General features: G+C 43.3%; 1 protein-coding gene and 1 long non-coding RNA gene across 2 annotated transcripts in view; both read right to left on the bottom strand.

Annotated features, from left to right (window-relative positions):
* Window positions 1-6,144, bottom strand: part of LOC106722532 — a 41,456-nt gene extending 35,312 nt beyond the window's left edge. The window contains exons 1-2 of the long non-coding RNA XR_001358540.1: window positions 6,071-6,144; window positions 5,672-5,771 (exon numbers count right to left, since the gene is read on the bottom strand). This is a non-coding gene — a long non-coding RNA (uncharacterized LOC106722532). The remainder of the gene's footprint in view (window positions 1-5,671; window positions 5,772-6,070) is intronic.
* A 14,999-nt stretch (window positions 6,145-21,143) lies between these two features.
* LOC102383721 (vesicular inhibitory amino acid transporter-like) lies at window positions 21,144-24,748 on the bottom strand. The gene is made up of 2 exons (XM_006029887.1): window positions 24,692-24,748; window positions 21,144-22,295 (listed from the first exon to the last, which is right to left on the bottom strand). The coding sequence occupies exons 1-2, from the start codon at window positions 24,746-24,748 to the stop codon at window positions 21,144-21,146; spliced, it is 1,209 nt and encodes a 402-aa protein (XP_006029949.1).
* Window positions 24,749-25,728: the final 980 nt, after the last annotated feature.

Below are 25,728 nucleotides of genomic sequence, written 5' to 3'. Positions count from 1 at the left end.
TCACCTCCTTGGTTCTGCTTGAAATGCATCTGTGGATGCACGACAAGGTACAGTTGGCCTTCCTAGCCGCCTTCCCACACTGCCGAGCCATGTTCATCTTGGAGTCAATAATGACTCCAAGATCCTTTTCCACCTCCGTGCTGAAAACAGGGGACTTCCCCAGTCTGTAGGTATGGTGCCGGTTGTTCCTCCGCAGGTGCATCACCTTGCACTTGTCTGTGTTGAACCCCATCCTGTTCTCCTCCGCCCATCCTTGTAACCTGTCAAGGTCCGACTGTAGCCTGTTGCTCCCTTCTATTGTGCCCACATCCCCCCACATCTTGGTGTCATCAGCAAATTTGAACAGGGTGCTTTGCACCCCCTCATCCAAATCATTGATGAAGATGTTGAACAGGGCGGGCCCGAGGACCGAGCCCTGCGGGACCCCGCTGCCCACGTCCTTCCAGGCCGAGAAGGACCCATCCACTACCACCCTCTGGGTGCGGCTCTCTAGCCAGTTGGCGACCCATTGGACTGTGTGGGTGTCTACGCCACAGTCCCCCAGTTTCCTAATGAGAACGGGGTGAGAGACAGTGTCGAAAGCCTTCCGGAAGTCCAGGAAGACTATATCCACTGCTACCCCTGCATCCAATGATTTAGTGACCTGATCGTAGAAGGCCACCAGGTTGGTCTGACATGACCTGCCATTGATGAACCCGTGCTGGTTGCCCCTGAGCATGCATTTCCCTGCTGGCCCCTCCTGGATGTGTGCCAGAATAATTTGCTCGAACAGCTTGCCCAGGATCGAGGTAAGACTGACTGGCCTATAGTTTCCCGGGTCCTCTTTCCTCCCCTTTTTGAAGATGGGAACCACGTTGGCCCTCTTCCAGTCCTCCGGCACCTCTCCAGAGCACCACAAGTGCTCATAAAGCTGCGCCAGGGGACTCACAATGACCCCGGCCAGTTCCTTTAGAACTCTAGGGTGGAGATCATCCGGACTGGCTGACTTAAAAACGTCCAGCCCCTCCAGCAGCTCCCTAACTAGAGCCTCACTTACCCTGGGCTCAGGTGTGCCTCCCTCGGGGCCCGATGGGGGCCTAGCAGGGAGGTGGCAGTTCTGGTCCTTACTTAGTTAGTCACCTTTGTTCAGCATTTAGTAGACAATTCATTTTCAGCCAAACAGACTTGCACAATTAGCATCGACTGGCATCTTCATGGTCAATCTCCCAGATGTTTGTGGCCTGAATAGACTGGAATCTGATATCGCCATAGTCTAGTGGATGGACATCCATAGTTGTACTTTAGAAATCTGAGGATATAATACAATTGCAAGGGGCCAGGTCTCTATGTCCAGCTTTGCCACTGATCAACTGTGATACCATGGGCAAGTAATTTCACTGGCTTGTGCCTCTGTTTGCCTCTTGTCCATTTAGACTGTGATGTTTCGTGGAATGCTCTGTTACTGCCTCTTTACAGAATGTTTGTTAAGCACAACTGGGCTCTCATGTCAGCCAGGACTTGACACTAGTAACGCAAATAACATAATATATCCAACAGGGTCCACACAATTCAAAGAAATTATGATCTAGGTTCTATATTTATGCCTAGAAATTTAGATCTTGATTTAGTACATTATGACTAAGTACAGGCAGTCAAATAGCCCAAGGCTGAATCAATTTAATCTTTACAGGTTAGTCTTAAACTGTGCAGATTGAACCAATAGACAAGTGAACAGATATTTACCTTTGATTCCAGAAATGCAGCCATGTGCCTGCAGTGGCCCAGGCCAGAAGCTGGGGGCTCTAAAGCATGCCTCCCTGCTCAGCTGGTATACTCAGCTTGAGCTAAGGCTAGCCTGCTCACCCTCCCGGGTGGGGGCGGGGAGGGGTCAGGGGAGGTGCAAAGCATCCTAGGATGCTGGGAAACTGTGAGTTAACTTAAATCCGGAGGGGATCTGGGACAGAAGTTCAATAAACTGATTTAACCTAAATTAGTTAAGTCTAATTCTACATCTGTCCAGATTTATCTGAAACCAGTTTAAGCCATTTTGAAAGTGGTTTATATGCACTGAACTGCTGTTGTTTTACATATTTGTATCAGTTTCTGATCACGTATACTGGTTGATATGTAACTTCTGTCTCTAGCCTATTAGGCTAATGACTGACCATGAAGCAGGTTCTGAATCTGAAGTGAGGATTTTGAATCCAGAGTTCAGATTTGAGTTGATCTCAAGCTGATATGTACAGGTTGGGCAAACAGCCACTGTCATTTACTGTGCTAGGAGTAATTCTTCTGTCCTTAAAGCTGTGCCACTCTCGCTGCATTCGGAAGGCCGAATGTGTGCCAAATATTGCAAGGGCTTCCTCCAGTCAGAAAGGAGATAACTTCTAAACAGGATACACTGAATAAGCTCCTGTTGAGCACTGACCACAGTTAAAAGGATTCCCCAGCCCAACATACACCCAATAGGAAGGCTAAAAGTAGCATCAGTAATAACCTTTCTTGGGGGCAAATGCCTCCTGGGATACGTGTGGATATAATTATCCTCTCCTTCTCTAAAATGATGCCTGTGTAATAAAGACAGAACATCTGGGCTCTAACCCAGGCAGACTTCATTTGTAATGATTTTAGTCTGACACATTTCATGAGTACTGGCTTTTAAAATTACTTTTAAAACAAGAAGCAAAAGCCTATGAAGGATACACAGTTCCAGCAACAAGCTAATAGGGAGCAGCCTGTTACAGCCTAAAGTATATGAGCCCTAACTTGCCAGTCTTACAGTTGTTCCCTGTTGGCGTGATTGGATTATTTCATTGGATTATTTCCCAGATGGGCATTAATGTGTTTGTAGGGCACATCCAGTTAAAGGGTCAATGTTTATTAAAGCTGAAGATATTGCATCTGCTCCGAGCATATAATTAAAACAGCAGATTGCTCTGTGCTTTGCCTCATGCAGTAGGTTTTATTATAAAAACACTCTAGATAATTTTACCACCTGCTTTTGTCAAGAGCTTTAAAGTGGTATATAATAAGGCTCCTTATCTGAAGTGAAATTGTGTTTTTCCATAAAGCATCAGTTCCTGAAGATTAAGATTTACATGGTAGTCAGTGAAGTGAAATACCATATTCCCTCGCATACCTCCCTGCTTTGGCTTATGCATGTGTTATACCTTCTCTCTCCAGAGCTCACTGTTCTTGCATATGGCATTTCATTTCAGTGGGAAAAACTTCAATGACAGAAATGTGATTTATACCCCAGGACTCACCCTATGATAATGAGTGTCCATATTTTCTACTTAGTTAGCACTACACGTACACACTTGCATAAAAGCAAGGTCCTAAATAGTTGAACTCCTATAGCCCTTACTGTAAGAACAACATTAATAACTATAGCGTCTTGTCCAATTTAGACACATCCATGCTGCCTTCCAGTGTCCACTGGATACAATATTCTTTTTCATTTATTATCTCCAACTATTGTAGGGAATAGTTAAGGATCCTAAGATCATTCTCATCTAAGTTGCACCAATAAGGGCCTGCAGTTCTGTGGTTGGAATGATTCTTATATATAATGCATAAAGCATTAGAAATTTGTCACTGAGATGAACCCATCTTTTTGAACAGGAACTTTAATAGCCTGAAGCAATTCAATGCAATAGTTCCAGATAGACAAATATCGAGTTCATTTATCCAATCCACCCTTTGTCACTCATCCGTGCAAAGTCAATACACATAGATCCTGTTTCCTTGACATCCTTAAGAGTGAAGTCAGAGAGCCAGTTCCTGTGCTGCAACCAAGAAATCATCCCTGCTAAAGATGAGGTGGGACACAAAGGTATTTTTGTGGATCCTTGACCTATTGCTGGCAGGAAAGAAGGGTTTGGGCTCAAATTAGAGCTCACTGGGCACGTTTATGTGAGACATTTACTGCACAGTAGACTAAAAAGCTGAGCCCCTATTAAGTATATTAGGCTGGAGTAAATGAATTTACTCTGCAGCAACAGTGCTTGTAAATACAAGTACTATCTTGCTGCTGAGTAAAAAACTCCATAGCACTGCACATGTGGATGGTGGAGGGGCTGGCTAGGGCACGAGGGTGCTTCAGCGCAGGGGTGGCCTGCAAGCTAGCCCTGCACTGAAGCACGCTTGTGCAACGAGCCCCTCCACAGCACATTGAGCTGAGGGGAGCAGCCCCCAGGGCCCCCTGCCAGCTGGGACTGCTCCATCCCAGCTCAATGTGCTGCTATCACCGGCGCATGTGCAGACGTGTGCCCAACAGCAATAAGCTCTGGAGTTTATGGCTGTGTATTAATAGGCACATGTAGATGTGTTGTCTAAGAGCTTCTTTAATTTGTACTACCTCGCAGTATGTGCAAGGAGCCATTTCTGCAACCAGGAATTACCAAGGTTTATCATAAAACAGCCCTAGTCTTGTTTCATTCACCCGGCCTAACCCCCAGCATTGTGGAAAGGCTGGATTAGGGACTATTGTGAAGATGCTTTGAAGTTTCTGTACTAAACAGAGATGGTTTAGTAGCCTACCAATAAGTTTCCTGGTGCATCTTTGTGCTGTTAGAATGGCAAAAAGTAGCTAAAATATACTGGAGTAGTAAGATAATCCATTCCATTTCCTTGATGGATAGAGAGGAGAGTCGTACATAGAACACATACAATTGCCTTGACATAAGAGTTTCTGCCTGAAGCCGGGGCCACATGAGCAGACATCTGGGACATGCAATGCAATACTTTACTTCACTGTGTATATTTAGGAGGTGTACTTATGAGCTGCTCATGCTGTCCCAGGAATATAGGATTATCCTGAACAGCTACTTCCACACTGTACCCATCAGCAGCTAATGTTCCTGAGAGGCTCAACACGGTTCCTGGCTCCATCTCATCTTTTCCTGCCAAAGTTTGCACCACAGTTTGCTTTTCCCTGGTGCAATCCAACACACCATTACACACTCATAGGGTCAGAGCCTAATCTACTAATTACATGCATGTCCAGACAACTGCGCATGTGTGGTATGTGGTGCTGCAGACCCATCTACGGCACCACTCATGCAGGCATTCTCTGTACTGCTAATTTGAAGTGCAAAGGGTTTTTTTTGACACTGGGAGATTCCAGTGTCAAAAAGACCCTGCCTAAAAAATGCGGGGCAGCGCATGTGGCAGCAGAGTGCATCACCTGGAACTGGAACCTGGTCGACTGGAGCCACAGTCCAGCTGCCGGCCAGGCTCCCTACTACTGGATTGCTGTGGCTACAGCCGCCAGAGGCCCCTAGGATGCTAGGAAAGACTGCTGGGGCCAGCCTAGCTGATGACCCCAGCCTCCCCTACCCCATCCGGGGCAACATGCCATGTGCCAGAGTGTGCATATATAGGCGTTCCCTGGGGACAAGTAGCAGTGGCACATATTGTGCTGCTGCTGTTTGTTCCCAGGGAAACGTATGTTCCTACTCGTGGGGATATGCCCTAGGTGTCTAAGTGGACCTAGACACCTAAATTTGATCCTCCTCCACCCAGCTCAAATCACTGAAAAGATGTTCATGTGTTCATTTTGTAACAGGACAGTGTCTTAGCTTCCAGCCTAAGTAACCAAAAGTGACTAGGTGCAACAATCAGAAGCAGTATGAACTATTTTTAAAGTAAGGTGGCATAGGATAACACTCAGAAACCCACGTTTACTTACATGTCTAATGGGTAGAATTGGATCTGGTCCAGACTCTTAAATCCAGTAGGATTATTTAGATCAGCAATGGCCATTCTGTGGAGTTTTCCCATATAGGAGGCTGAAAAAATTTGTAAGAGTGGAAGAAAGGTGGCCTTCTGGGGGCTCCATTTGGTTCTCAAGGCTTGATTCTCTTATCTGCTTTGTGGGGAAAGGTGTAATTGAGCCGTGTCTGCCCAAGAGCCACATGAAGCTCATACAACTGAGACTACCCTGTGTATGTAGTGCACAGTTATGGTAAAGAATAGAACTCCAATTCATTGCAGAATTAGGCTCCTTACAAAGATGAGGGCTTGTAAAGTGTCTGGGAGTGTATATTGCTGCAGCAAACAGCTGTACAGGAGTACCGTGATGCTCTACCTGTTTGCTGCAGCTTTTATTTCAAAGGATGAGGCTTCTTCGATTGCATCCTTGGCTGCATGGGACTGCTGATGAGCTCCAGCTAAGTAGGATGCATCCTTTGAAGTAAAAGCTGTAGCAATCAGATGAGTAGCCTGTCTTTAATTTGGAAGCAAATTAAGTGGGTTGTGAACTTCCCAGATACAAGTCACCTGTTGCAATGCCTAAAAGTTACAGAAATACAAACAAGGCTCATCTGATGTAACAGGGTCCTGGGATCTCTATAACTGACTGACTAATTGCAGAGAGCAGGCTGCAAAGCTGTGAGTCCAGTGCTGTACCTAGATTCCTGGTGGCCCCAGATGAACTCTTAGTATTGCCCTCCTCTTCCCTTTTGCCAGAGATAATGATGATGATAATAAAAAAAAAATTACCATTTTTGGGCCTCCTTTCTATCTGGGCCATGCGCGGCTGCCCAGTTCACCCATGCCTGTGTCCCTAGCCCTGTGTAAGTCTGCTAATGAAGAACCTCTGTTCTCCATTGAGGAAGGGGGTCCTGGAGACCTAAAGGGGTGGAACCAGGCAAAAGATTTTAACAGAGGTCTAGGCTGAGGGGTCAGTCTGAGCCAGGCTCAGAGAAGGAATTCCTTGAAGGACTGGGGAGGGGAGAGCCTGGGGACTGAGGAAGAGAGTTTTAAGAAAATGAGAAGTTAATTTTGTCTTTGGGCCATGTTGCATGTTATACCCGGACATGTTAACTGCACTTAAAGCTCAAGCACCCATGCGTCCAAGCAGTAAAATGTATGTTAAATGTTATTGTATAGTAGCAAAGTTATGGTTTTTCCTCTTGACCCTGCCACTATGCGGTGCTGGGGTTGCAACTATCAGTTGAATAGGCAGACATGCAGTTAACATGCCTTAAGTGCCCAATGACAAAACCAATTGATCTTTCTTTTGGGATTCTTCCTCGCTCACAGTCTCCAGGATCTTCAATCCCTAGTCCTGCAGGGCGTTCCTCCCTGAACCTAGCCTGGCCCAGGCTGCCCCCTCATACCAGAGCTGTTAATGCAGTGGTTCCCAAACTGTGGGTCACAACCCTACATGGGGTTGCAACATCAGTGGACAGGGTCATGGGGGTGGGTTGGGAATGAGGGGCCAAGCTGAGGAAATAGGGCCATAAATGGAGTCATGCTGAGGAAGTTTGGGAAGCACCGTGGTAATGCATTTTTTTCTGCATAGTATACTTGCTTGAACGGAAGGAGAGGAGAGTATAGTTTGTAGGTTGGTGGTTAAAATATTCTCTTGTGGGGAAGAGAGATGTGAATTTGAACTCTTTCAGGATGAACAATCAGCTGATTGTCAGTCCCAGCTCTGGCACCACACCAGGGCTAGTTTAAAACTGCAAGCAGCAGAGAGCTGGCTCACTCTGCTAATCCAGCAGCAAATCCAGGTTCAGATCCAGTGGCAGGAATGGTACCTTCTCCCAGACTCAGCTTCCCATCAGCCTGCTGCCAGCATCAGAGGCTTGGCTTGCCCTGCTGTGCGAGGGTGCAGGTGGTCCCTGGCCAGGCAGTGCAAGGGAGGGTGCGGGTTTGTACTTCCTCACAGGAAGATGTGCAAGCTGCAGCACCCAGTGTTGAGGAGGAGGGGCACAGTTCCAGCCCTGTCCAGAGCAGGCTGAGATTGTCTCAACTGTTACTGCATGATTGCTCAGAACACATTTTAATAAGGCATGGTAATGCTTACTACAATCGAAATAAAACATGTGCTAAGTGTCTTGAGTGACAAGGTCCTCTGTCTTTGATTTCTATTTAGCTGCAAGGCATGGGGTGGCTTTAAGGGGAGTAAGAGTGTGGGTGCCTAGAGATGTTTTGTTGTTGATCTGGGCTGACTGAGGCCTCATGGGTTGAGGAGGTTGGCCAACTGAGGGTAGACATACCCTGCTTAGAGGCGAGTTCTTTAAAGACTGGGCCAGACTGAGGTGGCTCAGTAATGAGCAGGGTGGAGTGAGGCACCCAAGGTGTCACTCTGGTAACTTGAGGGCTACCTCACAAACTTAATACTAAGATTAAGACACAACAGGTGAACATGGGGCAATTCCCTGGGTAACCAGAGTACACCTTGGTTTGGCTGCCAGAGGGAGTGGCAGCACCATTATACTGGAAAGAGGATAGCAGAGAAATTGCCTCCAGTGCTTGCACAGAGTAAAGCCTAAGTCAACCTGGCAAAGGAACATACTCAGTGTTGAAACAGTTGGGTACTTTTCCCCACTTCCCATGTTCATTCATACACATGATTACAATGCAGAGCTGGACTCGGGGATCTACACATCAGTGTCATATCATATGGCAATAATTCACTGCCTGTTACATGACATCAGGCACCTTAGTAGCTTAGGTTAGTGAATGGTCCCACTGTCTGATTGGAGTTGATGTGAGGATTCAACTCTCTCCTGTTCTTTATTGAAATGACCGTTCTATGATTTTTGATGGTGCTTAATTATCTGTCCGCCTACTATGTGTATAGAAGTGTGCAATCATCTTCACTAATAAACTTCCAACCTTGTACTTATTCTTTGTTCCCATCTGATTCTTCAACAGGCAATGTTTTTCCATCTCTGGTCATGTGCAGCCTGTTGGGATTCATTACTATCTGATTAACAGTTGTCTGTAGTCTAATGCTGACATGTTGCTGTCTAGTTCCTGTGGACTTTGTGGATAACCACGTTACCCCACAAACAGGAAAAGCAGAACATGCTGATGGAAGTTATATCTCAGAAAGCACGTAGATCATTCTGAAGACTAGGACCAGAGATCCCATTCACAGGTGGTAAAGAGGGTGCAGCTGTCTAAATGGGTCTTGGTATCCTCTTGGAAGCTGCACTGGGAATGTGGTGCATGGAATATGACCTCTGTGTATTGAGTATGCTCCTCTGATCCTTCTGCTTTTGCCTTCTGCTTTTCTCATTGCATTATTAATATAAATAATGATAATGATTTGCTAATTGCAAACAATATGCAGAAACCTGCTGATGTGGATGTTGGCTCACACCTTTTGTGGGTTCTTGGTTTTCTTCAACCTGTGTTCTATACTATTCATTATTTACATTTTCCTTCCTTCAGTTTCTAGTTTTGAACAGTGGAAGCACCTATTATGGCTGCCTTTAAAACAAAGGAATCAAGCTCATTCTGTGATAAAGGCAAAATTCTACTTTTAATTGTGGTCCTTGGATTAAGGCATAAATTTAGGCCAAAATACTCCCTATAGTTTACACTGGATCTCCAGTGAAGTCAGAGGCAGGCTTCTATGATGATGATCAAGAATGCGTTGTATGACTTCATGAATGAGTGAATGAATAATGACGGGGCCTTGTTACATATTGCAGTCTGAACTTTTCAAATATTAATTGGTGTTAGTGCTAGTGATTTGGAACAATCACACCTTAAGGTTAAAAACTTTCTCTGACTGTCCCTGACCTGCACAGCTGTGACTTGCCATTAGAGGGCTGGTGAACTGAGGCCAGAGTAGGAGATATAGCTGTGAGTTGCCACTAAAGGACAGGCTTCTCTATCTCTGCTCTAGGTGGGACAGTTGGAGAGATGGGTTAGAAGGGCAGGATCATGAATCTCGAAGGCAGAGGGTTAATGGGATGAGAGTGGGTAAAGAAATGGGAGCTGGAAAGGAAATGGAGATGGGGGATGGGTGGTGAAATGAAGCCAGCCAGCTACTGAAGGACAAAATAAGAAGTAGGGGGGTGGGGAGGGGGGGAATTTTAAAAAGAAATAAAGAGGAAGTAAATTGGGATTGGGATTAGCATTGGAGCGTGGAGGGTGCTGATCATCTTTCCTGGGATGGCTGGAAGGTGGGTGTGGTGAGGGAAGGCACTTTTGCGGAGGCACTGCTTCTGTACCAGGAAGGAAGCCTCAGCTCATGGGGACCCAATTTTGCCCCCTACTTTGTCCCCCCCATTGCACCACACACCCAGATCCATCCATGCCCTGCAACTTGCTTAGCTGGCATGTGCTCTGCAGGCTGTTTGCATGGGGTAGCAGCCATTGGGGTGGGAAGGTCATACCCTGGGGTAAGTCAGGGATTTGGCTTGGTGCTAGAACCCTCTCCACCCTGCAACCCAGGCAGTAGAATTCAGGGGGTGGAAAGTTTGTCCACACAGAAACAGGGGTGTGTGGAAAGGAACACTGCATCCTGGGATGCTGGAGGACTGCAATTTAGGCAGCTCATCTGTGGGCAGTAGCCACGTATTAAAGGAACATAAGCTGGTTAACATGGATCAGAGAGAAATCTGACCTCGAGTGGTATAATTTTAAGTCACTTAAAATGTGTTTAAAGCTAGTTTCAGGTGTTATTGTGTGGACAATACAGGGTTTAAGAGGCCCAGGAGCTGCCTAAAAATCATGTGTAACAAGACCCACAGATACTTTGATATCTGAGGAAGAGCTAGAAGGCCTGACCACTCTGGCCATGTTCTTTCTCACCTACAGCCTACCCACAATTCACTGTCATGTAAACAAGCTGGATCAAAGACTTTCCTGGGCCAGGGACTTCTGCAGGAAAAATGCAGTGCTGGTTCAGACAGGCCTTTTACTCCAAATGGAGTTCACAATTAGAAGCTTCATTCCTGTTTCCCAGTCCATTGTCCCTAGCTATGTTATACTCAGAGTGATAATGAATCAGGCCCAGTGCATGTGTCTGAACATGGGTGGAGAGGAGAGGGAAGCTCTAGGAGGAAGAGGAATATATAATGGACTGCAGAAAAATATGAATATTTTAGAACATTATTTATTTATTAGTTTTTCAAAAGCCTTTGAAAAACAGAGAGCATAAATCACAGAAATCACCCAAAGAACCAATAAAGAGTTTATTTACAAATTTCAAAATTCACAAGAGCTTTGGAGAAGTGAAGGAAATATGAACTTTTCATACACAAAATATCAGCCTGAATGACTACTAGTGAAGTCTGACTTACTGTTAGTAGGGAACCTGTGAAAAATGTCTTGGTATGCTGGGATTCCAATATGAAAGGTAGCTTTTTCTTCCTTTTCTATTTCCTCTGCCAATGTGTGCCCTTCTCTTGACCCATTTGCCTTCTTATTCTGCCCCTTTTCTGTTTTATTCCTTTTGTTTTTCCTTTCACTTTTCCCCCTTCTTCCATTTCCCTCCTCTATTCTCTTCTTTTTCCTCTTTCCTTCTTCCTCTGCTTGCTGTAAAGTCAAGAAGACATAAGCTGGCAGGAACCGAAGACAGGAAAGAGAAGGATATAAGAACAATTGGTCCATTAATAAAGGTAGTAAAGACCTGTTCTCGGGGGTATAGGCAGGACACAGAGTTATGTGTTCCCCACGTACTCTTATGATGACATAATAGTTAGAGCACTCACCTAGGAATTGTGAGATCTAGGTTCAATGTCTTGCTTAGCTTGAGAAGATTTAAGCCCTCACCTTCCACATTCCAGCAGGCTGCCTTAACCACCAGTCTATAGCAAGGCTGTCAAAGATATGGCCTGTACAGCCCTATAATCCATCCCTCAGTGCTGCCTGTAGGGCTCTGAGTGGACCCACATGCAGTGCATGGGGCTGGTCCATGGGGTATAGTGCATGTGGTGGCCATGACTGGTCTACAGGCCCAATATAACTCTGCACCATTCATCTGGCACTACAGCATTCATCTGGTCTGTGGGGTTTGATGAGTTTGAAACCCTTGGTCTATAGGACAAGCTGGGTGATGGTATTATGTATTCTCCACTCCTTTAGTTGAAGGATTGGCTTTTGCAGAATTGAGTGTAAATGTTATTGGGCCACATAGCACAAGCAAAAAAGGGCTTGACTCTAGCACTGATGAGAGCACTTTGCTGTGGTAAAGGGAGTCCTGGGAGAGTCTGTGTAATATATATTAAAGTGTTACTTGTTAAAATGGATAAAAATGGTGGGAGCTAGATTCATAACCAGAACTCCCTCATCCCAGGAGAGTTAGGCTCTCTCTTACTTTCTCACTCTCTATCTGGCCTTATGAATCCTACATCACTTTCTGCATATTGTACCAGCTTCAACAGAAGAAGCACATAGCATATAGCCTGTAGGTTGGTGATTAGGATACAACAGACCCCCGATTTATGCAATTCTGACTTAAGCATGTCTCGTGTTTGCGCAATTTTTTTATTAGGGTCCAGACTGGAAAATGCCCCTCGAGATGCACATCATTCGTGTATATATGCGAACGCTCGCAAGAGTCACATATATACATGAACACTTCACAAGATTTGGAGGCAGAACCAAGTGGAGCTGTGCCACCATTGTGCTGCCATTGTGCCGCTATTGTGGTAGCAGCATCTCAAGATTCATAGGTGAGACGCTAGACGCGCATCCTAAAGGCGATTCCACTGAGAAAAGGGGGAAAAAAGCTATGATTAAGGTATGTCTGGGGTATGCAACCCCTCACTATTCTATTATTTCCTATGGGGAAAGTCATCCCGACTTACGCGAATTTGACTTACACAAAATTCCCCCAGAATGCAATACGTGTAAATCGGGGGTCTACTGCTGTCTTGTGGGGAAGGAAGATGTGAATTTGAACTCTCTCCGGATGAAAAGGACCTAGAATCCAGGCCTTTCTAAGTACAAGGCTATTTAATTAACAACAAAACAAAACAAAAAACAAAACTCTCTGCCCCTCTCCCCCAAAACAGCAAGAAGATAAACGACCTCTCCTTCTTTAATTGTTTCAACAGGAATAAAGTGAGGAAGTTGTCCATACCCAATCTCACAGAGGAGCCTAACTCAGGCCTTTAGGTAGTCCAGGAAAGAGGAGGAATTTCAGACTTGCTGTTCAGTGTCTCCTTTTAGCCTACCTTTGACATTCCTCCCACCTCCAGCCAGCATGCTGTCTAATGAATACCATACTAAGGCATCTATCTCTCCTGAAGCATTGTATAGTGAACTTCAAGTATGCCTATACTGATAGATTTAGGTCAACTTTGAGGTCACCAAAACTTGCCTGATCTATCTTAGCCTTCTCTTGCCCCCTGTTATACCGAATAGACTTACACCAGTGGCTGGGAACTTTTTCAGATCATAGACAGAATGACCCAGCTCTGGTCAGAATTGAGTGAGTGCTAGGACCCATCCACTCCTGCTGCTTCTCCCCATCATAGCATGGAAAAAGTCCCTGTGCCCCTTCTCCCTGCCCCAGCTTGGGAGAAATTCCTGCTGCAACTGCTTTTCTCAACTGTGACATGGGAGAAGCCCCAGTGCCAGTGAAGCCCCACATCTGCGGGCTGGATCCAATGGCTCTGTAGGTTGCTGTCCCCTACATTATTTGAACAGAGCTCTCATTTGCAAAGTGGAACTCTCCTAGGAACCAATGTACAGAAAACTTGTCTTTCCTTCCAGCCTTGTGAAAAATACTCTACTTATGAAAAGTATGGGCAGGAAGTGAGTTGCAGAAGGACTGGAAGTCAGGAATAGGGAATTGTGGGATTAGTGCTGGCAGACATCCTGTTTGAGGTCTGCACCCTGTGTAAATTCCCAAACCACTGCAGGAAGAAACATGCAAGGAGATGGATGGGGGATGTTGACTTTCCATTCTGGAGTTCTGCAATGCTTCAAAGATTGACTGGATTGCTGTCAGTCTAGATGGCTTACAGTCTAGATGGCTGATGGATGTGGGTTTTTGGGTGACCTTCTGGCTGAGTGACCTAGTCCTATAGACATAACCCCAGAAGTCTAAGTCAGAATTGTGAATTCCACTCCCAGAGCTAGGGCACCCAAGGCTCAGACGTGGCAACACTGAGTGTCACCAGGCCTAAGACCTTTTGTTGATCCATGCCTTAGTCTTTCTGTGCCTGAACTGTAAAATTGAGTATTGTAGCACTTCCCTACTTCAGAGGGGTGATATAAAGAATATTCCAGTACAAATTTGAGAAGTCCTCAGATACTACAGTAACTGGGCAAATATTAGCATCATAAACAGATAAATAGATACCTTGTAAATAGATGCAACTTGACAAATCTTTTAATAGTGGACAAAAACACTTAAGGTTTTTCAAGCAGTGTATTTTCAAATACTTTATACAAACTACTACAAAATACAACACATTTCCCAACATTTTATTTTTATGTGAACTCCTAGGACTGTAAATCTTGACATACCATCAGAATATTTTTTGAGCTTCATTTCCTTTTCAGCTGCAATTTGGAAGATTAAACATTGTCTAGTAGCAATAGATCATCCAGTTATTAATAATAATACAGAAGAACTGGGTAAATGATTTCCAGCATTCAGTTACCAGTTTTAAAGTTTTATAGTTCCTGAACAGAAATACTGAAAATTGAAACTTGATTAAGTATCAGCCTATTCTTTGAAGCACAGACAACATACCTTATTTGTTTTCCCTTTTCATACAACCACATTTTCAGAGTAACTGATTAGTGTAAAATGGATTTTGTGTATGTGATTGAGAATTCACTTCAGAGAATGAAAAGCAAAGTGCATTATAATCAGGGAAGAGCAGTTAACAAAGTGCTTCTTGCCTCAAGAACTACTTTTCAATATCCTCACCTGACTTATCTCTAACATTCTGTTATCAGTAGCATCAGTGGGAAACACACATCTTATTGCTAGGAGAGAAGAAGAAATATAGTAATAGGAAAAAACATCTCTTAGTTAGGAAATGAGTCCATGCATTTAAAATGGACTGTAAAGCTTTTTGTTATAATAGATATTAAAACATCATTACTGTGTGAGATCCTGGTTCTACTGAAATCAGTGATAAAACTCCCAATGTTAAAACACTATTTAAATATGTGCCTAAGCATGTAAATGGTCCTACTGGCTCAAATGTGTTTAACTACCTCCTGAATCAGGACCTATATCTACCCAGAGACTGGGTGTGTCTACACGTGCGTTTACACCAACTTACATTTATTGTGTAGTAAGTTACTGCATAGTAAACAGAAATAGGCTAGCAGCTATGCGTGGAGGCATTAAAGTACATTAATGTTGTATGTGGATTGACTTGGGACTAAAGTTAGTCCCAAGTCAGTACATGCACACAGTGTTATTGCGCAGTAAGGCATCTACACATGCATTACAGTGCAGTAACTAATAGGGCTGTGTGAAGCTTCAGGTGCTGTTTCGATTTGGCCTGATTCAGCAGCTGAATCTCCAAACTGAATCAGGAGACCAATAAAAAGGTCCAAATTGATTCAAAGCTCTCCGAATCAATTCAGAAAAAATTGGGGGGACCCCTGCCAGACTCCATCTCCTGACTGCTCCCCCAGCACCCCTGAGTGCCCCTGACCCCTGCCTGCTCTCCTTGCCAGGTCAATGGTTGCCTTGCTCGGCCCCAGGTCCCAGTTCTTAAAAAAAAAAAAAAAAAAAAAAGGCCTCACACTTACCAGCTCTTGCCTGGCCGGGAGTGGGGAAGTGATCCCTGCTGCCCCCCACTGCCCTGCACTGTGTGGGGGGGCTCTGCCATGAGCCCTCCCGCCTCCCCATGGCTACGCTGCCTGGCCCCAGCTCCCAGTTTAAAAAAAAAAACCCAAACCCTGCACTCACCGGCCACTGTAGCAGCCATTGGGGTCTCTGGGGGCTCATGTCACAGCCCCACATGCAGCATAGGCAGCAGGGATTGCCCCCTCCACACCACCTGGCAGCAGATGGGGCTTTTCTTTTTCTATTTTTTTATAAAAACAGGGATGCTGGGGCTGGGAGAGTGGGCAGGGGATGTGGGCTCATGACAGAGCCCCCCATGCAGCATGGGGCAGTGGGGGGTAGCAGGGATCACCCCTCTGCCTGGCAGCAGCTGGTGAGTATGGGGCTTTTTTTTTTTTAAAGAGCCAGGAGGCTGGGGCCAGGCGGGGCAGCCATTGACAGAACTGGGAGAGTGGGTGGGGAATGGGGCCTGTTTGATTTGGAGATTTGGTCGATTCAGCAGGGGCCAAATATCTGAATCAGATTCAGCTGAATAGATTCTAGACGGTGATTCAAATCACCAAATCGAATCACTGTCCCCTGAAACAGCCAAATCCGAAGCGAATACTAGCTGCTTTGCACAGGCCTAGTAACTAATCGGGCATGAATTTGTTACTTATATGATGCAGGTATTAAATTTACGATCAACTCGGCGTAAGTCACCATATTTACTGTGTAGTACAGGAGTGCATGTGTAGACACGTGCCTGGACTGCACAGTAATTTTGGTTACTGCATAGCAAATAGCAACATGTAGCATGCCCACTGAGTTCAGGGCTTTATTTCTCTTACATGGATTGATTAAAAACAATCTGAAAATGGGTGTACTTGTGATACCATCATGGAAAGGAGATACATGCCAAGACCAGAAAAAAAGGTTTTGTATTTCAAATGAGGGAGGAGCTGGTTTGCAAATATTTTCTTTCTGGATGCAATTTATTTCTAATTTGTTTGTTATCACTTGCTCTGTTGGATGTTCTAATTACTATTGATTATTAGCTTTTAAAATAATTTTGATAGAACACTAGCAAATATTACAAGCAATAATCCAGCACTGACCAGACTAATGGATTTAAAAAGTAGGGAGTACTACTTCCTCTAGCTTAGTGATTCTGATGATTAGTATTTATTCACTACCCTGAGGTCTAGTAGTCCTTTAATAGATATGTACAGAGTGTCCATAACTCTCAAATGTCCTTCATTTTGGCTTATGGCATTCATGATAGTTTCAAAGTTGCCTTTATTTTACACAAATATTCCAGACAGAATATTTATGTATAATACGTGTGTGTTACTTTACAAATGTGGTGCCTGATGACTTTTAGAATTTAAAATTATTTAGGAATAATAATAAACTAGAGGATTCTTTGAATTAATTATTTGAATTAAAGAAAGAATTCCATAAAAATATGCTTGCCTGAATATTTATTTATTTCTCTCATTTTGTTTCCCTGAATTCCTCATTTGAATCCTTGTAGGTTTTGAAGCTGGAGTCTAGCAGAAGCTCCTGAGACTTGTTAGCCCTGTAAAGACTCTTTATTGTAGCTTTCTGAACATCCTGTAGCCCAAGAAGTGGGTGAAAGGACTATTGTCTCCTACAAGGTGATCTGTCCCCAGATTGCAAATCACACTAGGTGAATCTGAGATGCATCTACTCATCACTTTGCTGTCTAGGCTGATTGACTTCTTTCCAAGGATCTGGGCTTTCCTGGGAAGAAAACATTGGGCTCTGTCCCACCCAGCTACCACTCCACTCCTTGATCTAACTGCTACTGCAGTCAGTGTCTGAGCTCTTCTTCCCCCTTTAAGTTTGTGCTTCCTACTCTTACCAATGTGGGTGGAGCTCTGGGATGTGTGTCATGGTGGATAGGTTCACACAGTAGGGGCCTGGAGAGGAACCCACATGTTGGTAAAAGGCATGGGGGAGCCTGAGTGGCAGTGGGGAACCCCACTTTCTGGAGGGTGGGAGTGAGGGTACTCTTATTTTTTTTCCAGTGACTTGAAAATCATCTACTTACTGTTTCCCTACCTCTCACTGGGTGTTCTTTCAACACAGACTACATATTTTGTCCTGCTACCAGTGACTATTCCAAATCTGTGTTTTGTAACACATCTTGCCTTTTGCCCATGTTTATAGTACTCAGGTAACTATTGAGCACCTAGATATAAATTAGTGCAATATAACTGCCTACACAGATTTGTAGTTTTCGAAACTTAGAATTTTTGGGAGGTTTTTAACAGTTTTCCTGGATTATTTGTTTTCTTTTTTCTTTTTTTCACCCATTTTCTGCACTGGAACATTGGGAAGCAAGGGGGAAAATCTAGCAACTGAAAAAACAAAGATTGAATATCAAACATTTTAATTTTTCTGTTAGGAGACACAACTATATAATTTTTACTCAAGTGTATAACTTTTGTCCAAAAAATTAATCTTTTGAAAGCTTTTACATATCTTTTGAGAGAAATCATTTTTATTTAAAAAGCCCCAACAAAGCTCCACATAATATAGACAACATATTTTGACCATTTCCAGTTAAACTGTTTGACATCTTTTATTGCTGGACTTTTATTTTTAGATATGTCTCAAATAGCAAATTCAGAGCGACAACTTTTAGACTTTTCTGAAGAATAAAATACAGAAACAAGTAAAGGAAAGAGGAATAAAAGAGGAACCCCCCCACTCCCCACAAAAAGCCCCTTTGCAACTTTGTTTTGAGATTTGGTTGAATAAAGCAAGTGAAAGAATTCTTACACAGTCTTTCAAACTGCCTTCTAAAATCTTCAGAGAAATAGATAGGATAAAACATGATAAATACCATTCTCACACGTTTACTTATTTGTGAATGTTCTCCACACAGAAAAGTAATGATACCCTTTCATTGACATCATCCAAGTGATAATATCCTTTTGTCTATGTCATTGGAGTAATAATAACCTTTCAACTACTCCACTGAACAACACTTTTTGTCATTCTACAACAAGTAAAAAGACTACCTTTTAAAAAACAAAATGCATAGGGTCAAATATGCTTCGGTTTACACCAATGTCAATCTAGAATAATGCTGCTAAAAGCAATGATATTAAATTGATTTTGACTTTAAAATGGGAGCAGAAGTTGGTTCACAGTGGGTGCATCTACACATTCATTAACTCACCGTAAATACTGCACATTTAGTTAGGTACTGTACTTCCTTAGTGAAGTACTAACTGAATGCGCAGTAGCTAGAGTTACTGCACAGTAGTGCCAACACATTGTTATTTAGTGATGCTTACTGTGCATTAGCTTAATAACATTATGCAGAGGCTATTAGCACAGTTTTTGCTGTGACACACTACTGTACAGTGTTATTAGGCTAATGTGCAGTAAGTGTCTCATGTAGATGTGTGTAGTGTCTAAGAGGACACAAGTACTGGAACTCTAGAACCACTTATTTGCTAATTTGTTCTGGAAGTCGTGCACCAAAATAGTGGCTGTGTTGTCATAATCTACATGCTAATGATCTGTACTTGACAAGTGTTTTGCCATTCTATACATTATTAGGGAGAAGAGAAAGGAGCAGAGACATGCTTTGGCCTTACTAGTACTTGTTCTACATTTAATTACACAGTGACATCATTCAACAGGTTAGCCTAGAGCAGAGCTTTCCAAACTTTTCATGTTGGTGACACACTTTTTAGACATGCATCATTTCATGACACAGTAATTCAGTTCCGGGGGAGGGGCCAAGGGAAGCAGACGCGAGTAAGGGAGCTCCGCGGTGCCCTTCCGCAAAATTTTCTGCATTTCACACGACACACCTACACACTGCCGCCGACACACTAATGTGTCGCGGCACACAGTTTGGAAAGCTCTGTCCTAGAGACATCACTATTGCTCAGACAGGCCAGAAACAAACCGCTAAGAACTTACAAAGAAAAATATTACGGTTAGGCAATCATTACTGAGCTCTCCACTCTGTGATTCAACCTTACGTTTACATGCAAATTCCGTTTAATATGAGTCAGTAGAGGATTGCGAGAAACTTCATAATGAACATTTAAAATTTCTTCTTTCAAATAATTACTTTAATTACCTAACATAACATAGATTTATTATAATAAGATTATATGCATTCATTAAAGTACTCTGACTCGATTGCTTCCTATCGAAATGAATTATCACTTATGTGAAATACATTGTGATGCTGATCTCTTTATTAAGCCAATATCTCTTAAAACTAAAGACAGTGGCAAGTTGTACAGGATGTTAACTGTGTGTCTGTTTATTGAACTTGATATATACTTCATTTTAGCTTTTAATTTTGTTAGGTAAAAATAAAAAGATCAAAGAAATTTCCTGCCTGAGAGGGGAAAGTGAACTGCATATTAACTTTCTCGTGTTACCAGTGAGATTTCTTGCAACCAATAGAGTAACTGCATTGCAGAGGAATTAATCTCAGGAACTAGACTTTCAGGAAAGCTGCAGTGATTAGCTATAGTTTCTTTTAGAACATACTTCCCTTCATTGCAAGCAGTGGAAATGGTCTGTTAAAAGTGTTTCTGTTCTACTTTTACTCCTTGGTATAGGCCCTTTCTAGAGATGCATATGAGAGCACATAAAACACCCTTTTGAATGTAGCGATAAAGATTTTAAAAGCTGTTGCAAATTAAGTTGTTTTTCTTCTCCCCTTAAAGAAGAGGTAACAGAGTGTTACAGGTAATTAGAAAGTCCAAGGTTTGTTACATATCTATTTAGGACATACATTTCCAGAAAAAAAATCAATGCCATCAATAGATTGTCAAGATGGCGTCTTCATATGTAATTGTGCTATTTTAGGCCAGATTCTAATACTCTTGCCCATGCTGTAAAGAATTAATTTGAACTTATTTCTACATTGTATTAGTTTCTGTTCCACACTTGATTAATAGAGAATATTCTTCATATATCTGGGGAGCTAACTCTGTTTCCATTTAGGTTTTGCAGGTTGCTCTTCAAATATGCCAGCAAGGCCCTGATCCTGCAAACACTTGAGTATGTGTTTAATTTGTAGTCACAGGAGTAGCCCCTTTGAGTGTATCCCCACGAGTGGGACTGTACATTCCCAAGGACAGGTACCAGTGGCACATATTTGTGCCACTGCTAGTTGTCCTTGGGGAATGCCCCTGCATGCATGCTCTGGTGCATGGCAAGTTGCCTCGCGTGAGGTAGGGGAGGCTGCGGCCAGCATCTGAGCTGGCCCCAGTAGCCTTACCTATGGTTGTGGGGGCCCCCAAGAGCGCCAGCAGTGGTGATCCAGGTGCCTGAAGCTTAGCTGGCAGCTGGAGTGTGCTTGGCTGGCTACGTTGGGTGGTATACACTGCTGCCATGTGTGCCACCTCAGTTTTTATTGGCATGGGTGTTTTTGACATTGGGATCTCTCCATGTCAAAAAATCTGCCATGCTGCAAAGTAGCAGTGCAACAAACATCTGCATGCTTAGTGTGTGCAGTCTGCAGTGCCACAGGCAGGTCTGTAGCACTGCAAAATGGAAGTATCCACTCAAGGGGACACACCCTTTGAGTACAGTTACTCACTTACTAAGTATAAGCATTTGTAGGGTGAAGGCTTTACCTGGTATTAAGACAGCTCTTTTAGCTGCCTCCAAATGCTTCAAGCAACCCCTTTATTGAGCAAACTAGACCTGCCAGGCTGCAAAGGAAGCCCAAAATAAAAACAGAAATGTCGGCACATTTTTCCAGGAGCACTAACTTTTCCCATTTAAGTTTTAAGTGAAAAAGAGAAGGAAGGAGAAAAGTCATTGCAGCCCCTGTTATACTCCCTGTTAAACCCATCAACAGGGCAAAATGTGGTATGCACATGGCCATCAGCAGAGTTAAGAAAAGAAGTGAGCCTCTTAAAACTAGACCAAATAGGGGAGCACAGTTACCAAAATGATTGCCTTTAGATATACATGCATTCACTATTTCTGCGGCTGCAAAAAAGGGCAATGGGTAAGAGAGGAGAGCCTTGGCTAAGAGGCACAAATTCACTAGGGTTTGCAAGAATGATGGCAGGTTGTCAGTAACAACTTCCTTTGTCTCTTCACCCCAAGTAAGAAATGCAGTCACTGCAAAGGCTGTTTTGAAGACACAAGCAAAAAAGTGAGTCCAATTTAACATGCAGTTAAATTCCCCTGGGTTTTTCATGTTCCCTTCAAGGGTGGGGAGAAATATTTGTGAAGTATAACTGAAAATGATCACCCCAATTGAGACCAGGAAATTCTCAAACTCAATGGAGAATCTAAATCTTGTCCAGGACCACTGGTGTATTTGTGTCAGACAGTAAGTTATCACGACAAAAATGATAATGAAATGGACTAAGGAGCAAAGCTGGCTAAGCTTAGAAATGATTTTGAGAGTTTTGATAAATACACAAGGCAGCAATGTTACAAATGCAATTACAGACCAAGTTTTCTCAGTCATTGGTACATGTGGAAAACTATGTGACAGCAAGTTCCCACTAACAACCAGATACAAAATGCATGTCATGATCAGTTCCATCACCTGGGTCACACTGACAACTATGCCACCTAGTCTGGGAAACAGCTTTTTGCAGCAGGCATTAGCAATGTCTTCATATGTGTCTCTCACTCTTACGAGCTGCCCATCTTCATTTTCTTCATACAGGCAGGCGATTAGAATTTTGCCAGTATAACAGCAGAACATTGCAGTCAGGATAATAAGAAACAGGCCACTGTAACCACTGTGGAGAAGAGCATATGGCAATCCTAGGACAAAAATTCCCTACAGAGGAAAAGAAAAAAAAGGGGCAAAAACCATAAAGCAAAATGGTTACTGGAAGCAATACTTTCAAATCATATCCATTGAGCATTACCTTCTCCTAACTGCATGGTGGAAGCATTGTTACATTAGTTAATCTAAGTAAATAACAATTGCAAAAAAAATGTTTATGATAAATGAAGTTATTAGCCAAAATAACTGCTAACACTGACACACACATAGATAAGCTAAGGAAGAGGAAATGCAAGTGATAGAGACAAGTTTCTAGTTAATATTTAACGCTGATGTGATTAGAAGCATATTTTAAAAGGCTCATAGGCAGTTACTCAGTCAACATGCATATTAATGGAGCAGGTTCAATAATAATAAAATCAAACAGCTGTATCATTGCCTAGATAAGTTTCATCCAAACAAAAAGAGCACTATTGGCAGATTCAATGACACATCTCTCTGGTCTAAAAATGCTATGGGGTCATAGCTAATAGTCATCTGGAAATAAAATGCCATTAAAGTCTGATTGTGTTACCTCTGCAGCTGTCTGTATACCTCATGGGGAATTGGCTGTTGTCTCCATTGTTAAGTGATCACCCTCATAGTTGAGAGATTAGAATGTTTGGCTCTATTTAGCGGCTTAAAAATATACATCGAGTCTCCTTACTTATTTTTCTCTCAATAGTTCCTCTCAGGAATTGGATTATATTAATTTTATCCAGTACAAAGCCCCACACTTCATGTACACTTCCTTCTTCTTAAGATGTGCTGCTATTGTAATGTACATCAATACAAAACTATCAAACTCTTGAACAATAGTTAGTCATAATAAAGATTCAATTTAAGATAAACAGCCTTCCTGACATTTCCTTTTTATGTTATAATGTTGAGAATAAAGGCTGTACTTTAATCATCCTCTCTATGAGTATAACTTTTGATGGTGATTAAAATACAGTATAAGGGAAACAACATACAGTTCACTTTCTCTCTGCACAAATGATTACATTAATATGCCTGGCAGCCTTGGTGGTGAGAGTAAAATACCAGTTTAAGTAGCCTTTAACTGGACATAGTGGCCCAAACCCTGAGATGCTTGGGAAGGATTACAATTCTATTAATGGGATATAGCAAAAGAGACACAAATTACAAATGTATAAATGAAGGCCTCGATCCTACAAATCCTTAAACATGTGCTTCACTTGTCTCATAGGAGTCATTTCACTGGGCACAACTATTCACAGGATGAGGCCCTTAATTTATCATTTTCAAAAGTAAAAGTGGCAGAATCTGCTCTCATAAATGGCAGTTCTTACATTTTTGTTAGGTCTGATTCTGCCTTTCTCTCATTGTGTAGTGTATCTTATTGATTGTGCAGCTCCACTGATTTTTGAGGAGCTATTTACAGGATCTGGCACTACCCAAAATAACAGTTATATAATGAAGCTTTTAGTTTTCACTCAGGTCAACCACTGTTGACTTCAGTGGGAATTTTAGAAACTACAGGATTGCATCCATCTTGAGCATGTAGATAGCCAGTGTACAAACGATACATTATTTGTACAGAAAAAGTAGCAAAGAGATAGTTTATAAAGGCCTAGACGTCAGTTCCCACCTTCAACTAGCCCAGGTGTCATCTCTTACTTGGGAAAAATTCCCCATAAATATCAGCAATGATACCACATGATTCTTCAAATCTTTCTTTTAAATTCTCCTTTCCCATGATGCCTAGAAAAAAGCTTGACAAGGGTTAGGTGTGACATCTGAAAATTGTGTTGAAGGTGTTTGCTGAACACTGTGAAGATTACACCAGGCGTTTCTTGTCATCTGTTCACATATTGTAAGCTGTATGTCACCGCTAAGAGCCTAATTAAAGTTAAAGAATAGTGAGGCCTTGTATGTAGTGAGGTCTAGTAAATTTAGCAAGGCCTTGTAGAAGTAGTAGTAAGCCTTGTGGCACAGTTAAAATTAACCTTATCAGAAGAATTCAAATGCTTGTACTGCTATTGGTCAGTCCTAAGAAGAGTTATAGTGGGAGAATCTGTATGGCTGTAAGTTATCAGCATAGCTCAGAAGTTATAAATTGGCTAGTGCATCCAGAAATCATTAGAAGGAAGATGCAGTGGTATAAGAGCAGCTACTGATTTAAAATTAGCTGCAGACCTGGATTCTTTGGCTAGTGAATCTTGAGGAGCCCAAGGACTGAATACCAGGGTCCTTCCTGGTACCCCTTGGACAGCGCTGATCGGGGATGCCTGACTTCGCTGAGCTTTGCAGAAGAGGAATTTGTCATATATCAGGCATCAGAGGAGACTGCCGATAAGTTGCTGATGCGAATTATTATTGTACTCTTATTACATTATGCGTAGTTGTGTGTTTGTTAAGTCAATAAACTTTTCTTACTTTTTTACCCCAACCACTCTTTCAATCCCGAACCCTCCGCTGGTGGCTGGGACATAAATTGGCATCATGAACAGGATTGAGAGACTCTGGTCCAGACAGAAAAGTCGGAATGGAGGGAGTTAGGTGGGCCCCTTGGTGTCTTTGCTTAAGGACGTGAAAGGGACGGAGAATCCTGGGTGGGATTACGATAGATTGAGGCCTGCCTGGAGTCACCCAGGAACCATACCTGATCACTGGGCTAGGTTTGCTGCTGCTGCCTGGGGTAAGCCCAAGAAGGGGTGCCTGTTACGGCTGCTGGCCATGTGCCTGCAGTTAGGGGCTGAAGAGAATGCCCAGCTCCAGGAAAAGGTCACTCGGCTGAGTAAGGAGCTGGAGGACATGAGAGATTCCAGCAGTGTGGCATGTGAGGCTGCATGAGCTGCCCAGAGTCACTTGGAGACATTAGAATGGAGGGAAGGAAAAATTATGATCGTGCGTGTGGCCGCTTCCCTCCAGAAGAGGGCACAGTTAGCACAGGCTGTGGAGCCACCTTCGAGAAAGTGTGACAGTGTCTGTATGGAGGGAAACTGGGAACTGAGGTCTGGGAAGATCAAGGGGAGGGAACAGATGGAGGGCCTAGTTCTGACCCGCCCCCATATGTCCCCGCCCGGAGGGAGGAACCTAGCCAGGCCTTCCCCATGGTGGTAACTTGCTCAGGGCCACAAGGAGAGAATCCCCGAGCAGAGCTTCATTCCTTTACCTGTGCGGAGATTTGAGATATACAGGAGCAGCAAAGTCCAAGCCAGGAGAGCCAGTGATAGACTGGCTAGTTCGAATGTATAGTGAAGGAGCCTCTGCAATTTCAGTAAGTTGAGCAGAAGCCGCTCAACTAGTCCTAGATTCATAGATTCATAGATGTTAGTGTTGGAAGAGACCTCAATAGATCATCGAGTCCGACCCCCTGCATAGGCAGGAAAGAGGGCTGGGGCTAGATGACCCCAGCTAGATACCTATCTAACCTCCTCTTGAAGACCCCCAGGGTAGGGGAGAGCACCAACTCCCTTGG

The sequence above is a fragment of the Alligator sinensis genome, unplaced genomic scaffold (genome assembly GCF_000455745.1).
Source record: "Alligator sinensis unplaced genomic scaffold, ASM45574v1 scaffold96_1, whole genome shotgun sequence".
Lineage (NCBI taxonomy): Eukaryota > Metazoa > Chordata > Crocodylia > Alligatoridae > Alligator > Alligator sinensis.
The sequence above is the reverse complement of the archived record's forward strand: the minus strand, read 5'-3'. Positions and strand labels throughout refer to the sequence as shown.

Coding starts and splice junctions, on each gene's coding strand:
- LOC102383721 (XM_006029887.1), bottom strand. CDS start 24,748: ATGCCAATTTATGTCCCAGCCACCAGCGGAGGGTTCGGGATTGAAAGA. Junction 22,296..24,691: donor GGATTGAAAGAGTGGTTGGG/GTAAAAAAGTAA, acceptor TTTCCTCTGTAG/GGAATTTTTGTCCTAGGATT.